This window comes from Sminthopsis crassicaudata, chromosome 1, assembly GCF_048593235.1.
Source record: "Sminthopsis crassicaudata isolate SCR6 chromosome 1, ASM4859323v1, whole genome shotgun sequence".
Taxonomy (NCBI): domain Eukaryota; kingdom Metazoa; phylum Chordata; class Mammalia; order Dasyuromorphia; family Dasyuridae; genus Sminthopsis; species Sminthopsis crassicaudata.
Window position 1 is genome coordinate 749392860 of NC_133617.1, and position 25049 is coordinate 749417908.

A 25049-nucleotide genomic window follows, 5' to 3' on the forward strand; every position below is an offset into this window, starting at 1 on the left:
AAAATAAATGTGAAAATATGTACATATATATTATATTTAACATATACTTTAACATATTTAACAAGTATGGGTCTACCTGCCATCTGGGGGAGGGGGTGGGAGAAGAAGGGGAAAAGTTGGAACAAAAGGTTTTGCAATTGTCAATGATGAAAAATTACCCATGCAGATATCTTATAAATAAAAAAGCTAAAATTTAAAAAAAATTAAAAAAAAAAAAAAGAAATGGGACTGCAGGATAATCCTGAGTTATACCAAGATCTCCACATCCCAACAAAAGGATAGCTTCCTTTAATATTCTATAAGATTAAAAATTTACACAGAGAGGAATGGATTGAACATCGGAATTGGAGCCAGAAAAGCCCCAGGTTCAAATCCAACCTCCAGCCATCAGCTGCATGACCTTGAACTAGTCAATTACATTAACCTGCCTCAGTTTCCTCATCTGTAAAATGGAGGAGGGGAGAACTGGATAAGTTCCCTGTAAACCCTCAAACACAAATTCTTTTTTTTTTTTTTTTCTTTGAGGCTGGGGTTAAGTGACTTGCCCAGGGTCACACAGCCAGGAAGTGTGAAGTGTCTGAGACCAGATTTGAACTTGGATCCTCCTGAATTCAAGGCTGGTGCTCTATCCACTGCGCCACCTAGCTGCCCCCCAAACACAAATTCTTAACTGGGAGTCGATACACTTTTTAAAAATATATTTTGGTTTCTGTATTTCAGCATAATTGGTTTTCAATGTATTTTTTGGTTGTTGAAAAAAAAACTTTATTCTGAGAAGTGGTCCATGGGTATCCCCACCCCACCAAAAGGGTGCTTGACACAATAATACCAATAGCTAGCATTTACATAGTACTTTGAGATTTAGAAAGCACTTTACAGTAATTTCTCATGTGATCTTTACAACAATCTTTCCAGGTAAAGGCTATGATCACCTTCATTTTATAGATGAGGCAGGCAGAGGTTAATTGACTTTTCCAGTGTCACACGGCAATTAAGGCCTGAAACCAGATTCCCGAGTCCAGGTGTACCAGGCCATATAGACACCGAACACCCAAAATGGTCAAGACCTCCTAGTCTAGACCTATGAGTCTCCAAACGTCCACCTGCGCCATAGTAAAGGATGCAGATTTGGGCTAAATTAGGCCCTCTGGAGACAGTGACACAGCTGTGGAAAGACAAGAAGCGCTTCCATTCCACGTGATCTCATAATAGCCGATCTTCTGAGTTTCATGGCGTACATACAAGGTACAGCAGGGGCTCCGAGCTCACTTCAGGGGGCGTATCTTTTCGTGGAACACACAGACAAGAGCTTGCTTCATTCTTTCTTTAAAAGAGCAAATCTCGCTCTTGCTCATGCTGCCTTGCCTTTATCACAGCCTCCCCAAAGATGCTGCAATGGAGCGGGTTCTTTAACCACCCACAGCAACCAGGGAGCTCGGGCAAGAGTGGAAGGTATTTAACAACTGAATTTGCAAATGATGTGTGTCTGGAGGCCGCTTCTTGCCAAATTCATACCCTGGAATTTTCCACAAGCTGGAACAGAGCCCGCAAGCCCTTGCCACACTCAGAAGTTTCTTGTTTCATTGCCTCTGTCAACTTTTCCTGAGGATCAAGGGCATAAGGATGGCAGGATTTCAAAAGAAACCAGCCCATTGATTGCATTTTTCCCACGCTCTAGTGTGACCATTTCCCTCGGCACAGAAGCAGAGAAGGTGACAATCGTCCCCTCTGACGTGATTAGAACTCTAGTTTGAGACATCCTTTTCACTTCTCTATGACGATTGTTTCCTCCATGGCTAGCATGTGCAAGGTACAGGGAGAGTGCCTTGGTGATGGGAAGGGGGGAAAGGGAAAGGGGCGTTCAATGAGCCTTCACTTACAATCTAGGGAGGAAAAAGATAATATATGAGCACACGTGCCTTATGGTAGGAACTTGGAAGATACAAAGAAAGAGAAGAAAGAGAATATTTCCATCAGGAAAGGAGTCAGGGAATCAGAAAGCTTTGTGGGAAAGAGATCACTTGAACTAACCTTTGAGAGATCACAGATCCCAAATCTGGAATGGAGCTCAGAGGCTCATCAACATTAAGTGACTTGCTCAACATCAAACAAGTAGTAAGTGGCAAAGGTAAAATCTGAACCCTGGTTCTCTGGCACCAGAACCAGAGCTTTTTTCACTATAGAATGCTGCTTCTCTTGCCCAGAAGATAATAAAGGTCTGAAATAGGCCAGTACAGTGATACTAGAAGGAAGAAATAATTGTAGGGTATCTCCAAGGCAAAACAGATAGGATTTGGTGACTTAATGGGTAGGCAAAGTTTGAAAAATGGAATAGAAGATGTCTTGATGTATCAAGGTTGAGTGACTGGGAGGATGGCACCATCCATACCGGAAAAGAAGCGGGCTTTGTGGGAGACTGGGAGAATCTCTTTTTAAATGTGTAGAGTTGGAAGTGCCGGGGGGACATCAAGGCAGAGATGTTCAGCAGATGCTTGAAAAAAAGAGTGTGGAGCTTGGAGATGATGTGCAGGTTGGAAATACAAAGTTGTAAGTCATCCACATCAAAATTGGAATTGGATCTGTGGAAGTGGCTGAGATAACCACAGAAGAGACACAGAGGGGATGACTTGGCCAAGATGGAACCCGAGAGTGTGGGAAGGAAAAGGAAGGGAGTTGGCAAAACAGCCAAGTTTCCTCACTCTCTTTCTAGATGGCCTTCAGGGCCAGACTGACTCTTTGGTGAAGGGGACAGCTATCTCCATGTTGGGGATCTAGGAAAAGAGTAAACCAGCAAATAAACAGATTTACTTCAACTACTAGCTGTTGTATGAAACTCCTCTAAATACTAAGAAAATCTTTTATTTCATTAGGCCCTGGAAGGGATAACATGGACTGAAATTCCCACCAGCCATAAAGTACTAGAGTTTCCCAAAGAGAACCCATTTTGTGCAGAAGGAGCAGAGACGGTTTGCGAAGTCTGAGACTTAAAGAATGAAATAAAAAGAGGGAGAAAGCCCAAAGGAAGGAAGTGTTAGAACAAAGAGTGCAAAAAGCAATGGCTTATAAAAGGGCCTTGGAATAGGGAGTTGTGGTTTAAATCCTTCTTTGGACATTTACCAGTAAGACTTCCTCTGAGCCTCAAACAATTAGTTAACAATCATTGATTAAGCACCTACTATGTTCCAGGTGCTGACCTAAACATTGGGGAGACAAATAAAGGCGAAAGGCAGTCACTGCCATTAAAGAGATCACAATTTCATGGGTAAAACACCTGAAAATGCTGGGTACACACAAGATACATAACAGGACAATTTGGAGATAATTTCAGAGGAAAGCCACCAGGATTAAGGGAGATTCAGACAAAATAGTCCTTGCCCTAAAAAAATTTCAAGAGAGAGGAGTTAAGAGAAGGGAAGAGAATATACATACAAGTAAATAAAAAGCCCAGACAAGAAATATAAAGTCATTTCAATGAGAGAGAATGGAGACCCAAGAGAGATCTATCCAAGTCTGTCCAAGATATGGACAAACATCTGAGTGTGCTCTGAAGTAAGATGATTGTACGTAGGAAAGCGAAAAGGGAATGAGGACATGGGGAGTCTATACAGAGACATGGGGGTGGATGGGAAATGCAATGTAATACACGAGGAACAGCTAGCAGTCCAGTCTGAGTGGAACAAAGGGAAGTAATGGGAACTAAGACTAGAAAAGTAGGTGGGAGACAGATTGTACTTTAGGCTGAAGCCGATAGGGAGCCAGTGCCAACTTTTGAGTAGGGAAGGGATGAGGAACATACATTTGATAGCTAGATGGAAAAGAATTAGAATGAAGGGAGATTGGAAGGTGGGAATCAAATTAAGAAGCTTTTGCAATAATCCAAGCAAGAGGTGATGGGTGGGGAAAGGAAAGGTATAAACATTTATATAGCGCCTATTACATCCTGGGCATTGTACTAAAGTCTTACAAATGTAATTTCATTTGAACCGCACAACAATCCTTCTCTATTTTACAGATGAGGAAATGAAGGCCAATAGAGGTTCAGTGCCCAGGGTTATATAGTTGGTAAGTGCTAGAAGCAGATTTGTTTTCCCTTACATATGTATTTTATTTTATTTTATTCATAATGTGTATATTAACTTTTTAAATACACATTTCTTTATGAATTATATTGGGAGAAAAAAAATCAGAAAAAAGGAAAAAACATGACAGAAGAAAACAAGTGAATACAACATGCGTTGATATAAATTCAACTTTCTGGATGCAGATAGTGTTTTTTATCCAGATGTTATTGGAATTGTCTTGGATCACTGAACTGCTGAGAAGAACGAAGCCTTTCACAGCTGATCAAAGCACAATTTTGCTGTTACTGTGTACAATGTATTCCCGGTTCTGCTTGAATCACTCAGCATCAGTTCATATAAATCTTTCTAGGCCTTTCTAAAATCAGTTTGTTCATCAATTTTTTTTGGTAGAATAACATTATTCAGCCATTCCCAAAATGATGGGAAAATGAATAGATCTTCTACTCATTTTCCAATTCTTTGCCACCAAAAAAAGAGCGGTCACAAACATTTTTGTATATGCTTTTCCTTTTTCCCTCCTTTATGATTTGGAAGCAGATGACCTGAGTCATGCCTAGCACTCCATAGCGTGTGTCACCTAATTTCCTACTAATGCAGGCTTGAATCAGAGTGGTGGCTGTTTGAGTGGAGGAAAGGCAATCGAAACTCAAGATATTGTGCAAGGAAAATTGACTTCATTTGGCAGTTTTTTAAATATGGTGAGAAGAGACAGAACAGAGCCAAGGATGGTTCTGAAGTTGAAAACTTGGATGGTGATTCCCTCAGTGGAGATTTGGGAGCTTGGAGGATGGATACGCTTTATGGGAAAAGTCTTAACAAGCTCTCTTTGGTCTATGCTGAATTTGAGATAATGCTATATGGTTGAACCTTGAATTGAGGAGGACCCGAGTTCAAATCTGATCTCAGACACTTAACACTTCCTGGCTGTGTGACCCTGGGCAAGTCACTTAACCCAGCCTCAGGAAAAATAAAAAACAAAACAAAAAAAACCAACTCTATATGGTTGAGATGTTCCCAAACCTCAGAGTATAGCATAAGGTAGAGAGATATGTCTATTTATTCTAAAGATGAAAATGACCCTAAAGTTCCAGCTTCCCTCCAAAACCATTTGAGAATCATCTTCAAGCTTCCCAGAAAGTTGGGGGTGATACAAGCTGACCTATACTAAGTCCTTGGTATATGTTTTCAGGTCATCATCAAAGCCCCAGAATGGCTCAAGTAGAATGGAGGGATTCATTCTGAAGTCAGAGCTGCTGAGATGTGTAGGGGGTGCTTTCCCCGAGCTCTCACCTCGCCTACCATCTTCACATCCTCACGTCCATACCAGTCTGGCTCGTAGACTTCGTGGAGGGACTCGGTCAGTTTCATCGAGGCTTCTTGCATGCCTATTGGGTAAAAAAAGGACACATTTTTTCAAAGAAAGTTAACTGATTTTTTTCTCACCATTTGCCCATCCTGAATTTTGGGAAATAAGGTAAAAATCTTGAAGAATTGTTGATGCCTTTAAATAAGCCTCATTCAAAGGGAGTCCTGGTAATATTATTAATTATTGACTAATATTAATTAGCAATATTATTAATAATAATAAGGGGATGAGGTAACATAAAGGGGCTGTACTGGAAGTCAGAAAGAACTGACTCAATACTACCTCAGATTCCTCTCAACTGTGTGACTATGGGCACATCACTTAATTTCTCTGAGCCTCATTTTTCTTGTCTGTAAAATGGGGATAACATTAGAACCAATTTCTCTCAGTGTTCTGCTCACTCCAGAGATCTCTCCATGTTTCAGTTTCTTTGATATCACAGACAGCTCCAATACTCATTCATATTCCTAAGTGCTACTCGGAGTTAAAGTCTCTTTTGGAGGCAGAGATAACCAACTTCTATTCACCAAACTCAGGAAATGTGGAGCTGGGAAGGCCCTTAGGGATCATCTGGTTTTTTCACAGAAAAGGAAACTGAGGCTAGTAGGGATAGTGTGACAATGTGAGGATGTGAGCCATGGAGGAAGTATCTGAACTCTGCCATGCGCCCCTGCCACAAGTCATCCCTGAGGGCAAGGCTGGGGCCAGTGACTCACCCCTACTCATCATTTCCATCTAGCTCAGCGGGTGCATTGACTTTGTAAAAAGAACTCTCAAAACAAAATTAATTCTGATTTGCTTTCATTATAACAATAAACCATAAATCAGCTTTTAAGAAGAGGGGGAGTCAGTGGTGACAAAATCAATCCCACGCAAGGGCTCCACAGAGCTTGGCTGCTTTGTGTTACAATAAATTAAGGAAAAAGAAAGGACGGGCAGGCCTTAGCTTAAGACCAAAGGGAGTTCAAAGGCTGTCTAATCCAATATCCTCATTCTGGAACTGAGGAAACAATCCAGAGACACTGAATGCCCCCAAATCACATAAGCGGTGATGGCAAAGTTAGATTTGAACCCAGAACACAAAATCATAGATCTAAAATTAGAGAAGACTCTTAGAGTCCATCTTGTCTAACTCTTTTCCTTTACAGAAGAGGAAATGAAGCTCAGAGTGACTTACCAAGGACACACAGGTAAGTGGAAATGGCAGGATTTGAACCTGGCTCATTTGCTTCTAAATCCAGCCCCTTTTCTAATTCACCTCTATCCTTCAAAGAAGCTTCCAACAGAAACCACAGGACTCATGTTTCAATGTGCAGAGAGCTGGAGCTCTCCAAACCCTAGGAAGAGTTGAGCAAGTTGGCTGAGTTCACTTAAAGTGAACATTTGCCTGGTGGGTTGCAGGGAGGATTCTTGGTTTTTTTACCTGAAGGTTCAGTTCACTGCCCCCTTACCTTCTTTGAAACTCTGTGATTCTGTGAGTTGGCAAGTCTCAGAATTGAAACTTCCATTGGAAAGAGACTCTTCACATCCTTGATTGTTCATTAATTAGAGAAATAGACAGTGGGCCTGACCTCCCATCCAGACCTCAGGGCAGCCTGAATGTTGGCCAATGGCTGCCAGGACCAGTGTCCCACATCTCAAGTCTCCGCACCCCTGCAGATGAGGAGACCCCGAGGCAAAGGTTCAGCTCCCCCAAATCCCCAAGATGAACAATAAACTCAGAGAAGTTACTTGCCAAAGTCACACAGGTAATAAGTGACACAGGCAGATATGAATCCAAATTTTCTAAACTAAATAGCCACAGCTCTTTTTACTATACTACTCCAGAAGAAGGGCAGCTACATGGCACCATAGTGCATAGACCACAGGACCTGGAGTCAGGAAGACTCATCTGAATTTAAATCTGGCCTTAAACACTTATAAGTTGTATGACCCTGAGCAAGTCACTTAACTCTGATTGCCTCAGTTTTCTGCTCTGGAAAATAAGCTGAAGAAGGACATGGCAAACCATTTCAGTTTCTTTGCCAAGAGAATCCCAAATGGGTCACAAAGAGTTGGACACAACTGAAATGACTGAAAAGCAGCAACAACTTCAGAAGAAGATGACTGGAACGATGAGAGTATTTAAAACCATGTAATGCCAGTTAGTCCACAAGCATTTATTAAGCTCCTACTAAATGCTAACCACTCTGTTAAGTACTAGGAATGCTAAGAAAGATGAATTACAGTCTTTCTCAAGGAACTTCCAATCTAATGGAGGACACAATGAGCAAATGCCTATGAACAAACAAGCTATACATAGGATGAACTGGAAAGGTACTAGAATTAAGGAGGATTGGGAAAGACTCCTGGAAAAGATGGAAAATATACAAAGCAGTAGAAAAGGGCCTAAAATTGCAGGAGGAGGCACACTGGCTCATGAGGCTGAGCTTAATGACAGCTTGATGGTGGGCTGCAAACCTTAGCTAACTAAGGGATGTGAGAAAATCTTGGAAAACTGTCATCTGTCTTTGGGCTGAGCACATATCTCTGGAATATAGTTTTGAAGTTAGGAAAAAAATACACTCTTCCTCCCTCCTTTCTCTTCCTCCTCTCCCTCCCCCCTCTCTCCCTTTCTTCCTTTCCTTCTTCCTTTCTTTTTTCCTTTCTTCCCTTTTCTCTCTGTTTATCTATGTGTCTATCTCATTCTTTCTGTCTCTTTTTCGTTGTTTAGTCATTTTTAGTTCTCTTTGTCTCAGTCTCTCTATTTCTGTCTCTGTGTCTTTGTGTCGCTCTCTCATTGTTGTTTAGTCATTTTCAGTTCTGTCTAACATTTTGCTAGGCCCCATTTGGGGTTTTCTTGCAAAGATACTGAAGTGTTTCCTATGTCCTTCTCCAGCTTATTTTACAGATGAGTAAATCGAGACAGACATGATTAAGTGCTTGCCCAGCATCACACTGCTAGTAAATGTCTGAATCTGGATTTAATTCAGGTCTTCCTGACTCTGGGGCTGGTGCTTTATCCACTGTGTCACCTACCTGCCTCTCATTGGTTATATCAGGGCTAATTTTATTTGAGGAAACTATTATATCTTTTACGCTGCAGCAATAGCGGGGAAAAGCATGATCACACATATGAATTGGAAATTTCTTTCTCCTCTGAATTTGGAACTTTGAGGAAGATAAAGTTTTGCTGCTTTCCTTCTCATGCCTGAACAGGGTGGAAGGATCAGTTTTCACCCTACATTAACCACAGTCAAGAGTTCAGTTTGAGCAGAAGGTGCCAGTCTGTTCCCATAAAAAAAATGTGTCTCCACAGGGGGAACTAAGTGATTTCAGAACCAGAGGCTCAAATGAAAGGATGGTTCTCAAGAAGTCAAATTCCTAATCTTGGGATTATGTTTGGCTCTATCAGTTGCCATTCTTTGCAGGCATACTTGTCCAATTTGGGTTTATTTGATGGATCACAAATTATATTGGGATGGACATTGGGATTTGATATGGTGCTAATTAGACTTATTAGTCACCTGACGACTTAATGACTTTTCAGAGGCCTTTAGTTGGGCCATCATTGCCATGGCAAAAGAATTCTACTGAGGGAGAGTTGGTACCCATTAAGGCCACCAGGTGGTACAGTGAATAGAGCACAAGGTGCAGAATCAGAAAGATATGAGTTCAAAATGCACCAGGCACCACTAACTGTGAGATCCTGGAAGTCACAACCTCTTACTTCAATTTCATCACCAGTAAAATGGGAATAACAAAAAATATTCTACTTCACAAAGTTGTTGGAAGGATTGAAAATTTGCTAGTTTTATTATTATTTCAGGCATCTAGGTGGCACAGTAGATAGAAGGAGCTGGAGTCGGGGAGACTTGGAGTCAAATATGTCCTCAGACACTTACCACCTGTATAATTTAACCTTTTTTTGTTTTAATCCACTGGAGAAGGAAATGGTGACAAATCCAGTGTCTCTACTAAGAAAACCTCATGGACAGTACTGAGGTGTTATGGTCTACAAGGTCACAAAGTCAGATACAACTAAGCAACAATAATACAAGTACATATAAATTTACTGACTTTATGCTGTATATATTTTAAAGGTATTTGTTGTCTTCCTAATTAGAAAAAAAAGTTCTTTATTGGAGGAGAAGAGAAAAATAAGCATTTGTTAAGTACCTACTATGTGACAGGCATTGTGCTAAGGTCTATACAGATATTATTTCACTTGTTCCTCAGAACAACTTTGCTAGGAAAGTGCCATTATGAGCTTCATTTTATATTGGGAAACTAAGGTAGCTAGTGGTTAAATGACTTGTCCAGAGTCACTCAGGGAGCAAACGTCAGGGGTTGGAAGGAAACTTGTTGGGTCATCTAGTCAGCTTTGTCACTTTGTAGATGAAGAAACTGAGGCAGATAGTGATTAGTTGACTTGTCCAGGGCCATCCGCTAATAAATGTCTGAGGCGGATTTGAACTTGTCTTCTTGACTCCAGGCCCAGCATTTTTTGCTCCTATATGTATGTAGGTAAAGTAATTAAGCATAAAATAGTTTGGGAGGGGGCACCAACTTTTGGGGGGATCAGGAGAAGGTTCATGAAGAAGATAATGTTTAGCAACATCTTAGAAAAAGAGAGAGATTCTGGGAGAATCTACATTCTAGAACAAAGGATATGGACATGGAGTAGCTATTCTACATGGGAGATCTGGGCAATTGTACCCTGAATGTAACAGAGTTCAGGATGGGAATAGATAAATGGAGGGAAGGAAGGAAGGAGGAAGGGAGGGAAGAAAGGGAGGGAGAGAATGAGGAAAGGAATAAAAAAAATTGAAGTTTCAAAAGTGCCTGCAATCAAGACACATTTGGTTTCCTAATCTGTCAATGGGTAAATATTTATATCCCTTTTCCCTCGAAGTTATTGGAAAGCTTAAATGACATCATTCACGTAAAGATTTAGATGTGTCCTAATTATTAGAGTGGCCTGGGATCTGGGCCCCTGGAGGAGCACCCACCCCACCAAGGTCCTGAATTTAAAGTGGACTTTGTGAATGATGGAGTGCAGGGGCTGTATAGGGAAAGCTACAGGAATGTTTTCTCCTCGACCAAATGGCTGCAGATTGCTTGCTTTCTCAGTTCCTGTATTTGATCTTTAAAATCGTGTGTGTATGTGTGTGTGTGTGTGTGTGTGTGTGTGTGTGTGTTTCTCTACTGCTGCCTCTGATTTCCCATTGGTCTCAGTGCCTCTGAGTCCTGGGAAAAGTTACCCCAAATGGTTATAATTGTGTATAGACAGAATAACTGGGCTCTGGTTGGGTCCTCCAAGATTGCCCATGAGTAAAGCAGTTGTCTGGGCTCCCCAGAGGCCATTTCCCAGCTCTATTCTTGGCTGGTTTCTGAAGAGTTGAGTTTACCAAATAGAATCCTAAGGTCAGCTTGGAGCTGGAAGGGACCTTAGAGGCTAACTCCTTCATCTGACAGATGAGGAAACTGAGGCACAGAGGAATTAAGAGATTTGTTCGAACTCACACTGGAAGTGACATTACTGAGAAACGACCCTGAGCCCATTGACTTAAAGTCCCTGTATCAGACCTCTTCTCTCATAGCTGACTCCCCCAAATAAGTGAGCTCCCCCGAAGGAGTGATACCATACTCCCATACTGCTGCATCAAGACTCCCTCTGACTGCTCTTTCTGTGCTTCAAAAGCCTGGCACCCCTGCCCTCCACCACCATCCTGATTTTGTGCAAATAAGCAAAAGCCCATTTTGCTGCCATCCTCAGAGAGGTCATGATAGACTTGTTGGAGATAGAAAGGCAGCCACAATTGCAGCAGCCCTGCAGAGGGTGCCGGCATCCTCATCCTAAGGCTGCCTCTGGGAAGCCCTGGCCATTGAGTAATGGACCTTTATACTGTCCATCCAGACTTGAGTACTGGAAAGGGGGGAGAAGAAAACCACAGGGGGCGGGGTACCTCTTCAGGGCCCAGTCCTGTGCTCCCCGATTTTTGCTTCCTCAGTACCTATTGCAAAGCATGGTTCATTATTACGTCCTTAATAAATGCTTGTGGAAGAATGGTCTATTGACACCCTTCATGCAATTTTCCCTACTGCCCTGGACACAACAACGTTACAGGCCAGGGAACCTCACAATTCTTGGGAAGAAAACAAAAGATCTCAGAAGCTTAATGCCAAAGTTGAAAGGATTTATTTATTTTTGTCATTCCTGGGAGTTAATTTGTGTTGAGTAAAAAGGAACTTGGAGGCAAATTTCAAGACCCATTTCTAACTAATCCTTGATGTTTAAAAATAAACCTCAAAAAGCAGATATTTTGAAAATTGATATTCTTGTCAATACCTCGATCTTCCACATGTTTCCTGAATTTATCATCATAATTCAAAGCTTCTTAAACTGTGGGTCAGGGCCCCATATGGGGTTACATAGCTGAATGCAGGGGTTACAAAATGTGATTTATTATTAATAAATGATTAATTTATACACCTATTATATATGTTATAATTATATATAAAATTATATGTATACATTATATAATTATATATATACACTATTATATAATTATATATACACTATTATATAACTATATAATTATATATATACACTATTATATATATATATATATATATATATATATATATATATATATATACATACATACACTCAGGTTTCTGTAAAGTTGTCTCAGACAAAAAGGGGTTGCAAGTGGAAAAAGTTTAAGAAACTTTCTCAAAACTGTCTCCATTAAGCAGGTATGGAAATTTATCAGTGCATAACTGGCTTACCATCAATCTACCTCATGGACATGAGGGCTGACTGTCAAAAACCTAGACCAGACCAGCAGAAGCCGCTCCCACCATTCTTTCTGTCAACCCTGAGCTTCCTACCCTTCCTGCTGGCAGAAATCCCCCAAAAGTGCAGATGACAACTCTTGTGGGAAGTCATCAGCGAGTATTCTAATCAGAAGCGATCTCTCTCATTCCTGCATTATTTTTCTTGGGCATCACATCCATTCTAATTAGCAAATATCATCTTGCAGCTTTCTTTTGTCAGCTGTTATACATGAGTGTGCACCCCATCGAAGAGGTGAAGCCTACTGTCAGCCTTGGCAAGAGCCGTCCATATGTCGCTCATGATGTATTTGGACCTTAATGGGAAAAACCCCGATGTGACCTGAGGAGGAATGCACGTCTCAGTGAGTTCACATATGTTTTCTCCTTCCTTTGACCTCATTACAAAAGCTCTCTCTCGTTCTTGTTGCCCATAATTTGCCAGATTCTTACAGCAGGGTACAACTCCAAATTGTATATTTGAATAATGGTTGGGTTTTGAATTTTATTCAGTGCTAAACAATTAACCACAAAGTTATTCAGTTTAACACCATTTTTAAAAAAAGAATTTCAAAATTTCCCAAGCTACTTATCTTCTCCTCACCTTTTTTTTTTTTTTTCATTATTGTATTTTAAGATTTTTTTTAGGGGGAATCCCACTCTCTTACTCTGTTTTCTAGCTATTTATTTATATGTTTTAAAAGTCTGAATAAATTGTAAGGTTGAGAGAAGAAACTGTGTTTTATCTACTTTTTATTCTTCATATTTTCTACTTGTTGAAAGAATGAATGAATGAATGGAGATGGATTGAGGCAAACTCCAGTATGTTCTAAACCAGTGGTCCTCACACTTTTTAAATAGGGGCCAGTTCACTGTCCCTCAGACTGTTGGAGGTCTGGACTATAGTAAAAACAAAAATTCACCCTCTGTCTCTGCCCCTCAGCCCATTTGCTATAATTCGGCGGGCCGCATCAATGTCCTCAGTGGCCGCATCTGGCCTACGGGCCATAGTTTGAGAAGCCCTGTTCTAAACCAATAACAGCATCATTAGAATAGATATGAAACCTTCCAAATGGAATATTTTGAAGCAAAACACTCATTTAGATGGATTTGTTTAAAAAAAATTAGTCATTGGAAGCACAGTACAAGGGACAGTGTATCTAAATCACAGGATTTAGAAGTGGGAAGAACTTCAGAGGTCATGTAGTCCAAGCCCCTCATTTTATCAATGAGGAAACAAGGTAGAGAATCTCAGTTTAAATCCCTTCTCTATCATTTCTAGATTAACCAATCACTTACTCTTTCTGACCCTCGTTTTCCTCATTTGTAAACTTGAAATAATGTTATTTCTACTGTAATTATTTCACAAGGATGTTGTGAGAAGACCACTCTAGAGTGTTAGAACTGGTGGCTTCTATTGTTATAAGCTTATTCTTCTCATCTTATACTCTGGGTGAGTTGCCATAGAAATGGCAGCTGGACTGGTTGCTTTCCAACTAGAGTTCCTTTGTGTTTAATGCTCTGAGGACCTTGGCTCAGGTGGATAAAATAAGTATTTTCTGGGATTGAATGAGTCCTCTGCAGGCTCATTACAAATAATTCCAGCAAATGATATTGATATCAGTATAGGGAGATGGAGCAAATTGTGATGGAAAAACCTTGGTCTTAGAACCAGAGGGTGAGTTTAAGTCTTAACTTTCTTATTGCCCAGCCGTGTGACTACGGATAAAGCATTTCACTCTGAGCCTCAATTCTTTATCTCTAAAATGGGGATGAGAATAACTTTGACTACCCACCTCACAAGGCTGTAATTGCACAATGACTCCGAACAATTTTATCACCCTAGAAATTTGTGTTATGATGATGTCCTAAAGTTGCATCATGGTGGAGACAAACAGACTTCTTAAAGGCTGGATTCATGAAGCATGTGTTCTGGTAGATCCGATAAAGCTGGAAGGACTTCAAAGACAGATCTGGCAATGATGTGTGTGTGTGTGTGTGTGTGTGTGTGTGTGTGGTTTTTTTTTTTGTGTGTGGTTTTTTGTGTGTGTGTATGTGTGTGTGTGTGTGTGTTCCAATGACTTGTGTTATGATGATGTCCTAAAGTTGCATCATGGTGGAAACAGACTTCTTAAAGGCTGGATTCATGAAGCATGTGTTCTGGTAGATCCGATAAAGCTGGAAGGACTTCAAAGACAGATCTGGCAATGGTGTGTGTGTGTGTGTGTGTGTGTGTGTGTGTGTGTGTGTGTGTGTTTTGTATGTGTGTGTGCATCTGTGTGTGTGTGTGTGTGTGTGTGTGTGTTCCAATGACTTGTGTTATGATGATGTCCTAAAGTTGCATCATGGTAGAGACAAACAGACTTCTTAAAGGCTGGATTCATGAAGCATGTGTTCTGGTAGATCCGATAAAGCTGGAAGGACTTCAAAGACAGATCTGGCAATGATGTGTGTGTGTGTGTGTATGTGTGTGTGTGTTCCAATGACAAGTCTAGTTAAATTTCAAATAGCTAATCCTTGGTAGGTTATACTTGAGCTAATGAATGTTTTTGCCACAGCAACTTGTAGACTGTCTACTGAGGCAGGGAAGGGTCATGATCTCACTCAGCAAAGGAAGGGTTCATACTGGTAAATTCACAAACCCACCAAATATCTTGCTATCCTATTTGAGGAAACCCCAGTTATGGTGTTGTTACATATAGCTGGCTATAGCTGAAAGGTCCAAGTGTATTCAACCAGTTTCCCCACTCAGCCATCATCTAGGCTCTACTTTGGGGTGAGGGCCTTTGCTCCCCTCCCCCACCCACCAAACCCCAGCTCTTTATGAGACTCTTCTCCCATCTCTTGCAGGCTATTTTATAGCAAACATCTCGGAGACATTACCTTTGATAGCTGCTAAATATCCCCGGAGTTCTCTCTGAAGTCTCGTACCCTCTGCCTGAAAAATAACAGAAATGAGATAATAGAGGTTCATAATTGGAATTTAAACACACAAAAGAGTCTGGCACTTCGTTCAAAGACCTTGCTTTGGATCCAACCAAAAGATATGCTCTCTTTGCTCCTCTGGGCAACCTATTAAGGTTCTAAGTACAGACTAGGTACCTATCAGCATCCATGGAGGGAATTTGCTCACCAGGAGTTCCTTTATGCCAAATGGGTACACTGATTCCAGGCACACTGATGTTGACGTGCTCAGGTTTTAAGAGGTATAAGATTCAACTGAAAATTAATTAAGCAAAGGGAAATGAAAGGTGATCAAAACAGAGAGTTGTAATAGAGCATGTTCTTCCTTTTCCCCTAACAGAATAGAAGCTCATGGATGGACTGTTCCATTTTAGTCTTTTAAAGCTAAAAGCCAAGCACAGTGAATGCTTTGTACACAGCAAGAGTCTAATAAATGTTAGCTAAAATGAATCAATATTTGCAAGCACACTCACGCACAAACACATCCAGAATACCCACATATGACCATCTTTCTGAACCTCATTTTCCTCATTTGTAAACATGAAATAATGTTATTCTACTCTAATTATTTCACAAGGATGTTGTGAGAAGACCACTCTAGAGTGTTAGAACTGGTGGCTTCTATTGCTATAAGCTTATTCTTCTCATCTTATACTCTGTGTGAGTTGACGTAAAAATGGCAGCTGGACTGTTATTATTGTTAGTAAAATCAGGACGGTTTCAATGTGAAGATGATGTCTATAACACAGATGTGGCTATAGCTCCATGCATGATGCAGGAAAAGACCCAATTCTATAGAATTCATCAGTTGTTGATTTTACCCACCCAGCCTCTTTGGGGTTTAGCCTCCTTCTCTCCAGTCACACAGACATGACCCCCGCTGAGGCCCGAACCTCTCTAGCTTGAACTACCTGAACTACCCCAATTGCCTCGTGGCTCCTGGCTCTTCCCTCCTTACCAGCTGCTTAAAAAGCTTCCTAAGTTACAGGTCGAAGGCAGCCAAGTCTTACAGTTCTAGAATAGAACCCTGAACGAGGAGTTGGAACAACTTGAGTTTAAATAATTTCGCAGACATTTTTAGCTATGTGACCCTCAGCAAATCATTTCACTTCTGTTTGCCTCAGTTTCCTTATCTGTGAAAAGAAAAAACTGGACTAGATCTCTGCCAAATTTCATGCTCTATGATCCTATAATTATCTGTTTTTGCTGCTCTTTCTAGACTCCTCTCCCAATTCTTCAGTCTAGCATTTAAGATTCCCCTCCTCAGTTTAACTTCTCCCCCCTCTAGCCTCATTCTCTATTTCTTCTCTCAGCACACTTCCCATTCTCTTCTAATTGGCCTGCCAGTCATTCCTGAAGAACTTGGTTATTACAGAATATTCTTCTCCCTCTTTGTGCTTTCCTCCATCTCTGACACTTCTCCCTCCCTCCCCAAAACGAACTGAAGTTTCCAAGAGCCAGACAGTTCTAAATAATTCTCTCTAGAGACACAAACTCAGAGGCAGCTCTTAAGAAATTTCTCTTCAGAGAACTGTAGGACAACCACTGAACGTGCAAAGATAAATTATTCACAGGCAAAAAATCAATAAAAGTTGAATTGTTGACATTTTCTTAGAGATATTGGAACTTCTCCTAGACATCTTATACATCCAAGGCCAAAAGAATGGCAAAATTAGAAGTCAAGTGTGCTCAGATGGGAGTGAAAAAAATTTCACCCCTCTCCCCCAAGGAAGGGTGGTCTCTTGGCCCTTCCACGTGGACCCAATTAAAATCTATTCACAATTATCATCTTAATAATTCACTTCAATTCAAAACACATTTATTATATGATAATATGGGGTCAACCAGTGTGCTGGGTGCTGAGTATCCAAAAGCAAAAATAAACAGTCCCTGCCCTCAAAGAACGTACAATATAAGAGAGGATACAACATTACACAGTTTGTACAAAAGTTTGTACAAAATACTGACTTGACAAATAAACAAAATAGGAAATAAATCTTCAACTAAATCTCTTCATACAAACTCCATATCTTTTTTAAATAAAAAAAGATAGTGAGAGATGGAGGAGGGAGAAACAGAGAGAGGGAAAAAATAGAAGGACAAAGAGAAACAGAATGGAAGGTGAGTAGCTGCCATTTTCTTACCAACCATACCTTGTGTGAGCAATGGCATAAAGATTTCCTTGAGTAAATGGGTTTTTCTACTTGTAGATCCACCCTCCTCCCCCCACCTTCCTTAGAACATTGTACACCAATTTAAGGCTAGTCTCAGGGAAAGTAAAACGAATGGATTAAAACAACAATAACTAGAAATTGGATGCGTCAGGGTGAGCCTGGAGAGTCATAAACTCTCCGAGAATGTCTAGAAATGAAAAAAGGCAAGAAGAGGAAGAGCAAAATGTATTAAGTTCTGGAATCCCAGATGAAATCTGATGTCTGACCCAACAGTAAGCCTAGAATGAAGGCTAGTTAATCTCTTTAAGAGAAGCTGAAATGAGCTGCAATAAATACAAGGATGACTTTCTATAGAGATCAACACAAAAGGATATTTTCAGAGTGTTGGAAAAAAAAAGAAATGTATCCTGGAAGACGAGTGGAAATCATCAGCCTTCAGCAATTAGTGTATACAAGGCTGTAGTTATAGAGGGTGAAAAATGGAGAGTTTGTAAACGTCACCATTAAAATACCGTATTCTCCAGTCCATCTTTATACACAGTAGATCCAGGGACATTATTCCTGTGAAATCAATCAACCAACCAACCAACCAATCACTAAACATTTGTTAAGGTCCTCAAATAAAGGGCACATTTTTTTGGTAAAGCACTTAGCACAATATCTGGCACTTAGTAGGTCCTGAATAAGACTATCTAAATGAAAAGAGACTGTCTCCTATGTGTACCCTGCTAACAGGTTTACAATTATCTCATTTGAACCTCCTGGGAGGTAGATATTATTATTATTATTATTATTATTATTATTATTATTATTATTATTATTATTATTATTATTATTATTATTAGACAGTAGTTAAGCTTCTTTTTCAGGGTCACGCAGCTAATAACAGGCTTAATTTGAACTCAAGTTTTACTGATGCAAGGTCCAATGCTATGGGTCCTATGGTGCCTCGAGCATTTGTTCCTGTCCCTCACCTCCTATGTTGCAGGAATCGTTAGGTTCTGAGGATACAAACAGTTATTTGGGATCGTTAAACTTGTGGTAACTGTTGACTTCCAGATCAGAGTGAGGCCCTCGTTTCCACCGTCAGCAGCAAACGTCCAGTTTCTAAGAGACTGATTCACTCAAGAGCAGATGAAGGAGCTGACCAAGGTGGCTCCATTTCTAATAGTCCCATAGATGAGACCAGCTCCTGAGGAGGGATCGGTTCCTTCTGCTGGCTCAAAAGATTGCACAAGGAGCCCTCTGAAAACTGAGTGAATCCCTTCATTCAGTGGGGGATGCTGTGTCCTTGAATCAAGGGGGAATGGCAATGGTTTTTTAAAAAGGAAAATGTTGGTAAGAAGAGCCTTTTTTTTTGCTCCTACATTGCTTAGGATCTGAGAGGGAAAATGATTAATTTTTCAATTTTTTGCTTTTACTGGCCCGTGCTCCTGATTACCCAACAAGCTTGGATTAAACAAGTAATATGCACTAAGCACAGGGTGAGAGGCTAAAGATAACAAACCATGAAGGACACAGCCCTTGCCTTAATGGAACTTTCATACTATTAGGGATCATGCTGTAGATGATGTGTGGATGAGAAGGTTTCAAATGTACACATACACACACACACACACACACACACACACACACACACACACACACATATATATATATACATATATATATGTGCAAAGTAAAAATAATTTGTAATAACTATAAAACATAAAAAAATTCCAGGTGGTTAGGGAGGAGGCATTAGGTCTGGGGAGATAAAGAAAGGCTTCATGTAGAAGTCATGGTGGAGGTGACCCTTAAAAGATATTCAGATTAAAATGCCCAATAAGCAGTTGACAATATGAGACTGGAGTTTTAAGGTGAAAGATTTGGGCTGGATCGATAGATCTAGGAATCCTCTACATAAGAGGATAATTAAACTCATGGGAGCTAATGAGATGCAGGAGACAGAGAGAGCAAGAATCAGAGAGAGCCAGACTGAGAGACAGATTCAGAAATAGACAGAGAGGCAGAGAAAGAGAGACTGACAGAGCCAAAGACAAAGAGAAATGGAAACAGAGAGAAAGAGACAGAGATGGACAGAGAGACAAAGGCAGACACAGACACAAAGAGAGAGAAATTGGATTTTTTTTTTTGCTGCCTAGGGGAGTAGGGAGGTGGAGAGGGAAGGAGAAAAATATGGGCACAAGGTTTTACAGGGTGAATGTTGAAAACTATCTTTGTATGTATTTTGGAAAATAAAAACCCATTATTGTTAAGGATCATGCTTGGGTGAAGGGGCAGGTCAGTTATCCGAGAGCCTCCACAGCTGTGAATCACAACATCTGAAGGAGTTGCTGGGCAGCCTTTACTGCCACAAGTTGCTGGACTGGGAAGGAGATAAATTGGAAGCAGAGGGAAAAGGAAGGAGGGCAGACAACTCAACTGCCTCTCAGTGGAGAGGTCAGAGAACAGCAACGGCCTCTCAGTCTCCTTATATCATCATCATCTTCTCACAGGAAGAGATCCATTCTACAGGTCTGATTAGATCTCCAGCAGCCACTGGCAGGTGGCTCCCATATCACAACACATTATTTAAAAAAAAATAGGGATGATAGCATGCAAAAAGAGAGAGAGCTATAAATGGAGCAAGAGACAAATAAGAGACACAGAGAATCAGAGCCAGAGCAGAAAAACAGAACCAAAGAGAAATGGAATCAGAGATACAGAGAAAGAAACAGAGAGAGATGGAGACAGAAACAGTCAGCTAGACAGAGAGACAGAGAATCAGAGCCAGAGAGCCAGAGAAATAGAAAAGACAGAGCAGTGTAAAGCAAAACTTGTCAACTTAAGGACTATTTTTAAAAAATATTTTGATTAATGGATTATAATCTAATTTGTTTTTCTTGTAATCTTATGTATTTTATGCATTTTTACAACATGATTCTGATAAGAGGTATGTAGACTTTATGAGACTATTCAAAAGATAAAAAAAAAAAAACTTAAAAATCTCAGATGTAGAGAGGAGAGGGCCTGGGCCAGTACTTGGGGTAAGACCCAGAGTTAGGAGTTTGATATGGATGATGACCAATAATAAATACCAAGAAGGAATGGTCAAAGAGGGAGGAGGAGAACCAAGACAGAGATGTGTCATAAAAATCCTGAGAGGAGAGAGAATCCAAGGAAAGGAAGAAATGAATGCTCTGAGAGAAGACAAAGGAAGAAGGCTAAAAAAAAAGCCCCCTGGATTTGGCAATTAATGGGTCTTTAGTCACTCTGGTGTTTCAGCTGAATAAAGTTTGGGGGGGGGAGAAATTAAAGAGAAATGAGGCGGTGCCAGCCCCAAGTGCAGCTAATAATGGTGATGAGCATTTCTCTAGTGTTTTTGGATCTTCAAAGAGCTTTACAAATATTATCCCATTTGAAACTCACACTAATTTTAGAGGATAAAAAAAATAGGCAGAGATTAAGTGACTTGCCCAGGATCACTTAGCTTAATAAGTGCCTAAAGCCACATTTGAACCTAGGCCTTCCTACTTCAGTTCTTGCACTCTGTTCACTGTGCTGTTGAGTATTTTCTAGGATTTTGCCAATAGAACACAAGGACCATATATTTTATTCCAAGGGATGCTTCTAGCCAGAAAAATTTCTTTAGAGAAAAAGGAGGAATCTCATAAATCAGGAATGATCCTAGGAGAGATCAATATCTGGACTAATTTGTAGTGAATGAGGAGGGAGGATGGGCTCTGTGTCTTCAGGGGTGCTGAGTGCAGTGTGCAAAATCATGCAGGACGGCCTGCCCAAATCTCCTTTGTGCTCCTTTCTGGGGATCCAGGTTGGACTGTGGTGAGAAAGGGCTCAGTCTCACCAGTGTGGCAAATGGACGGCCAACCCCGGCCCAACCCTGAGAGATTTTTTTTTTCCCCATGGAATCTCAGAATGGGTGAAGCCCTCTACAAATTTCTAATCCAACTCAAATTATTCTTGTCCATCCTTCATTTCAAACAGAACCATTAACATTCTCTTGACTCCTGTGTGAATTGTAAATAAGGCAAAAATGCACACTCATCCACCTCCCTCTCAGATCCATCAAAACCCGGTGACAGGACAAAAGTCAGAAGCATTGGCAATGACCCAGGATACAGTCTTTGATGGCTAACCAACTTAAACAGCCACTATCCTTCAGCTGTCTTTGTAGTCATTGGAACAATCAGTCTCACGGGCCCATTTCTCCTGGGGACATCTTCCCATGCTTGAGATAGACATCCCTCTGATTCACCAGTGGGTTCCCCTCAACCTGTTTCAGCCCATCTGCTGTGATGGGCTTTGGGATGTGGCCACGGCCTACGCTGCAGCTTCTTGGAACCACAGGTGAGAGTTTGGGAAAGGTGGACAACAAAGGTGCACAAGGAGCCCTGGAAAGCACTCAGCAAGCCCTCCCCCGAGAGGTGCTGATCCTCCTTGAACATCCCATGGACCCTATAAAGCTTAACATAACTATCCTAGCCCTGAATAGCATTTAAACAGGCCCAGGTCCACTGAGAGGCTAATTGGATACAGCCTCTGAGTTGAATGGAATCAATATGGTGCTTGAAAATCTGTATTGCTGATTTATTCATATTTTTCTAATATTCCCTTTTGGTACAGAATCAGCATTAGACAAGTTACTAGCTCATTATCCACCAAGAGGAAAGCAGGCTGGAGAACCAAAGGGTGGAGATAAAGCAGGAAAATCATGGCCCAAAATGTCAGAAAGAAGCCATGAAGTGACACAGAAGATTGAGGAGCCGGTGAAGGGGGACCATACTAAAGACAAAGCAGGAGAAACATCCTGGACTTGATTCACCTCACTAACCAGCCATTCAGCAAATGACATCAAATTCTTCTAGGGGTTTTCTCAAGTCAAGTTAGATTGGCTCTGGAAAGAGGAGTGTTAAATATTTGATGTGAACATTTGGGACTCAGAAATCAGCAAATGTGAAAGTTAGAGTTAGAGTCATTGTTTTGTGGATTGTTTTGATTTTTAAAAGTCATAAAGTAAATATTAACAATGCAGATTAGATTTAAAAGTGTCATTTTTTTTTTTGGAGAGCCAATTGTTAAATGTTTACCAGCACACAGTTCATCAAGATCATTTTCTCCCCTACATTTTTATCCAACAAAAAAATTTAAAACCTCCGTTGTCTAAAAAAATTAAGTACAGTTGGGCCAAACAAATGGACTCTTCTCATGTCTGAGATTTACACATTTAGCCTCCCCCTTCTCTGCCCAGATGTGGCAGGCACATTTCACCATCAGATCTAAGTCAGCATCGGACACTACACTGATCCGATATCTCTGCCCCAGATAATGTTTTCATTTGTTGAAGCCCCTTATGAAAAAGAAGGGAGGGGAGAAAGAGTGGAAGAAAGAAAGGAAAGAGGGAGTGAAGGAACAAAGAGGGAAAGAGTCAAGTATTGGGCTCTATATGTCAAGAAATGGGCTGAGGACTGGGATACAGATGGAAAAGAGAATCAGGCATAAAGAAGTGAGAATTTTTACTAGAAGACTATCTACATGGGAAATTGAGATCAGGAAAGGCAATCTCTTAGTCTGGCTTCTCACAGGAATGGAGATAGAGCCATGATGTTATTGAGGGACAACTTTCAGAAGGAATAAAAGCATTGATTTGATAACTGTCTCCAAAACAAGCAGTAAAAGGAGTAGGTCCAGGGGGACACACAGGATGGTGTAGGGTGGTGGAGCAGGAAGATCACTGGGGTAAAGCATGGTTGAAGGATTGGGACAGGTTTGAAGTAGTGAGCTCTGGGCCATCGCCCATTAGGGCAGGATGGACTGAGGGTGGGTCCTCCAAAGCTTAGCCCCTTCAAGACATATTCCCATGAGTCCAGTTTAAAGGGTATGGCCCCAGGAACTCCAGGTTTTCCTTTTCAGATGGATATTTCTGTAATTTGGCAAATACCCAATGTTAGATTAGACTCTGCAGAATGCTCTGGACCAATTCCTATTCTAAGACTAGATAAACATTTATTAAAAAGTCATTTTTTCCTCTGGTCCAATAGACATTGAAAATCAGAATTTATGAAAAAGTTTGGGTGAGTTATTCAAGCTTAATGGTAGAACCCAAAATCCATACAGGCCACATGAGACCTTGAAGGCTGTTTTCTCTCCTTTTTCTGGATCTGGGCCAGATTACAATTCTCTTGGGGGAGGAGGGGTGAACTGCATTGGTATTCCCCAAGCAGCTGAACTTGGAGAGTGAATGACAAGGATATGGGCACGAGTTCCAGATGGTGAACTAGGTCCCTGTTTGTGACAGAGTATGAGTACTCAGTTCTTTTTGTTCATGAGAAATAGTACTAAGCTTGCCCAGGAGAGGAGGTGGGAAGAAATCATCCCTTCCTTTCCAGGCAGACAACCCTGAGCAAGCCAATTAGGAGTTCACGTTATCCAGAACTGCTACTCCTGGCAGTCCACGAACATCCCAAAAGCATGGTCAAGGTCAGGGTCGCTTCTGAGACTTGACTGGCACAGACATGGCTCTGAATTGGGAAGGAGGTCAGTTTAGGATCTGAGGGCAGCAAAAAACTGGAACCAAAGTAGGTTCTCATTTGATAGTAGAAATAGCTCAATCTCCTGCCCCACAGAACTGTAATATTTCACAGAAACAAATTGAAACCATTTATCAAGAGTTCTTTCTTTTCTTCTCCACATTGTGGAAAAAGGATCGTTTATATTTTAGGTATGAGACAAAACTGTTGGATCTTCACTTCTCCTGTCTTGCAAATTCTCACCACCACCCCAAACTCCAATGGAGAAATTTCAAAAATCTTGGGAACATGGGGATGAGGTGAATGTTTGAGAGAATTGAATCTAACCCCTTCAATTTGCAGATGAGGAAACTGAGGTTTCAAGAGCAGATATAAATCTCATCAGCTCACACCAAAGATTGTGACAGAACTGAGAAACTGATCTAGGCCTCCAGCCTATGAATGCGGAGTTTCTACTCTGCTACCTAAAGATCATTTGACAAATTTAGATGGACAGAACACAAGGTAAAAGGGGGAGGGAATGGTGAGGGAATGAAGGAAAATGGATGGTGAGGATCTTCACATGGCATCCATGAAAAGAGAGTAATATGGAGTGACCATGGATGGGACCAGTATGGGATGACCATGGATGGGGCCAATATGGAGTTAGCAGGAAGGGAGAACAGCACATAGCAACCCAGGGAAGAGGACCACACAGGAATTCCCATTGTTAAGACATCGTTCCTCTTACATCAAGCACAAATTCAGCTCTGATCCTTCTACTCACTGTTCCATAAGCTGTCTGGGACCACCACTCAGGTTCTCATGGCCAGGAACAAAGAGGAGCACAGCTTTAAAGTTGGAAGCTAGAATAAATTCTGGACTCTTTTGTCTTTCTACCTCAAAGCCTACAAGAAACCTACAAGATAGATAAAAGAATAGCTGAGAGATGCCGGTACAAGCTTTGAACCAATCCATAAATCTGAGGACAGCCAGCCTGCCTTGGTCTGCCCGTACGCCTTCTCCTTCTCTCCCAGGAGGAAAGATGCCCCAGCTTTTGCCCTCTATCTGTCTCTTGCATCTGCTCCCAGTCTACAAGCAGACTTGCATTAGCTTGGCAAACACAGGCTGATGG

At 41.0% G+C, this 25049-nt stretch overlaps 1 protein-coding gene across 1 annotated transcript in view; it reads right to left on the bottom strand.

Moving 5' to 3' along the window:
* Window positions 1-25049, bottom strand: part of AMPH (amphiphysin) — a 193394-nt gene that overhangs the window by 64457 nt on the left and 103888 nt on the right. The window contains exons 4-5 of the mRNA XM_074283200.1: window positions 15151-15205; window positions 5373-5467 (exon numbers count right to left, since the gene is read on the bottom strand). Of these exons, the coding sequence (XP_074139301.1) occupies window positions 5373-5467; window positions 15151-15205 (150 nt within the window). The remainder of the gene's footprint in view (window positions 1-5372; window positions 5468-15150; window positions 15206-25049) is intronic.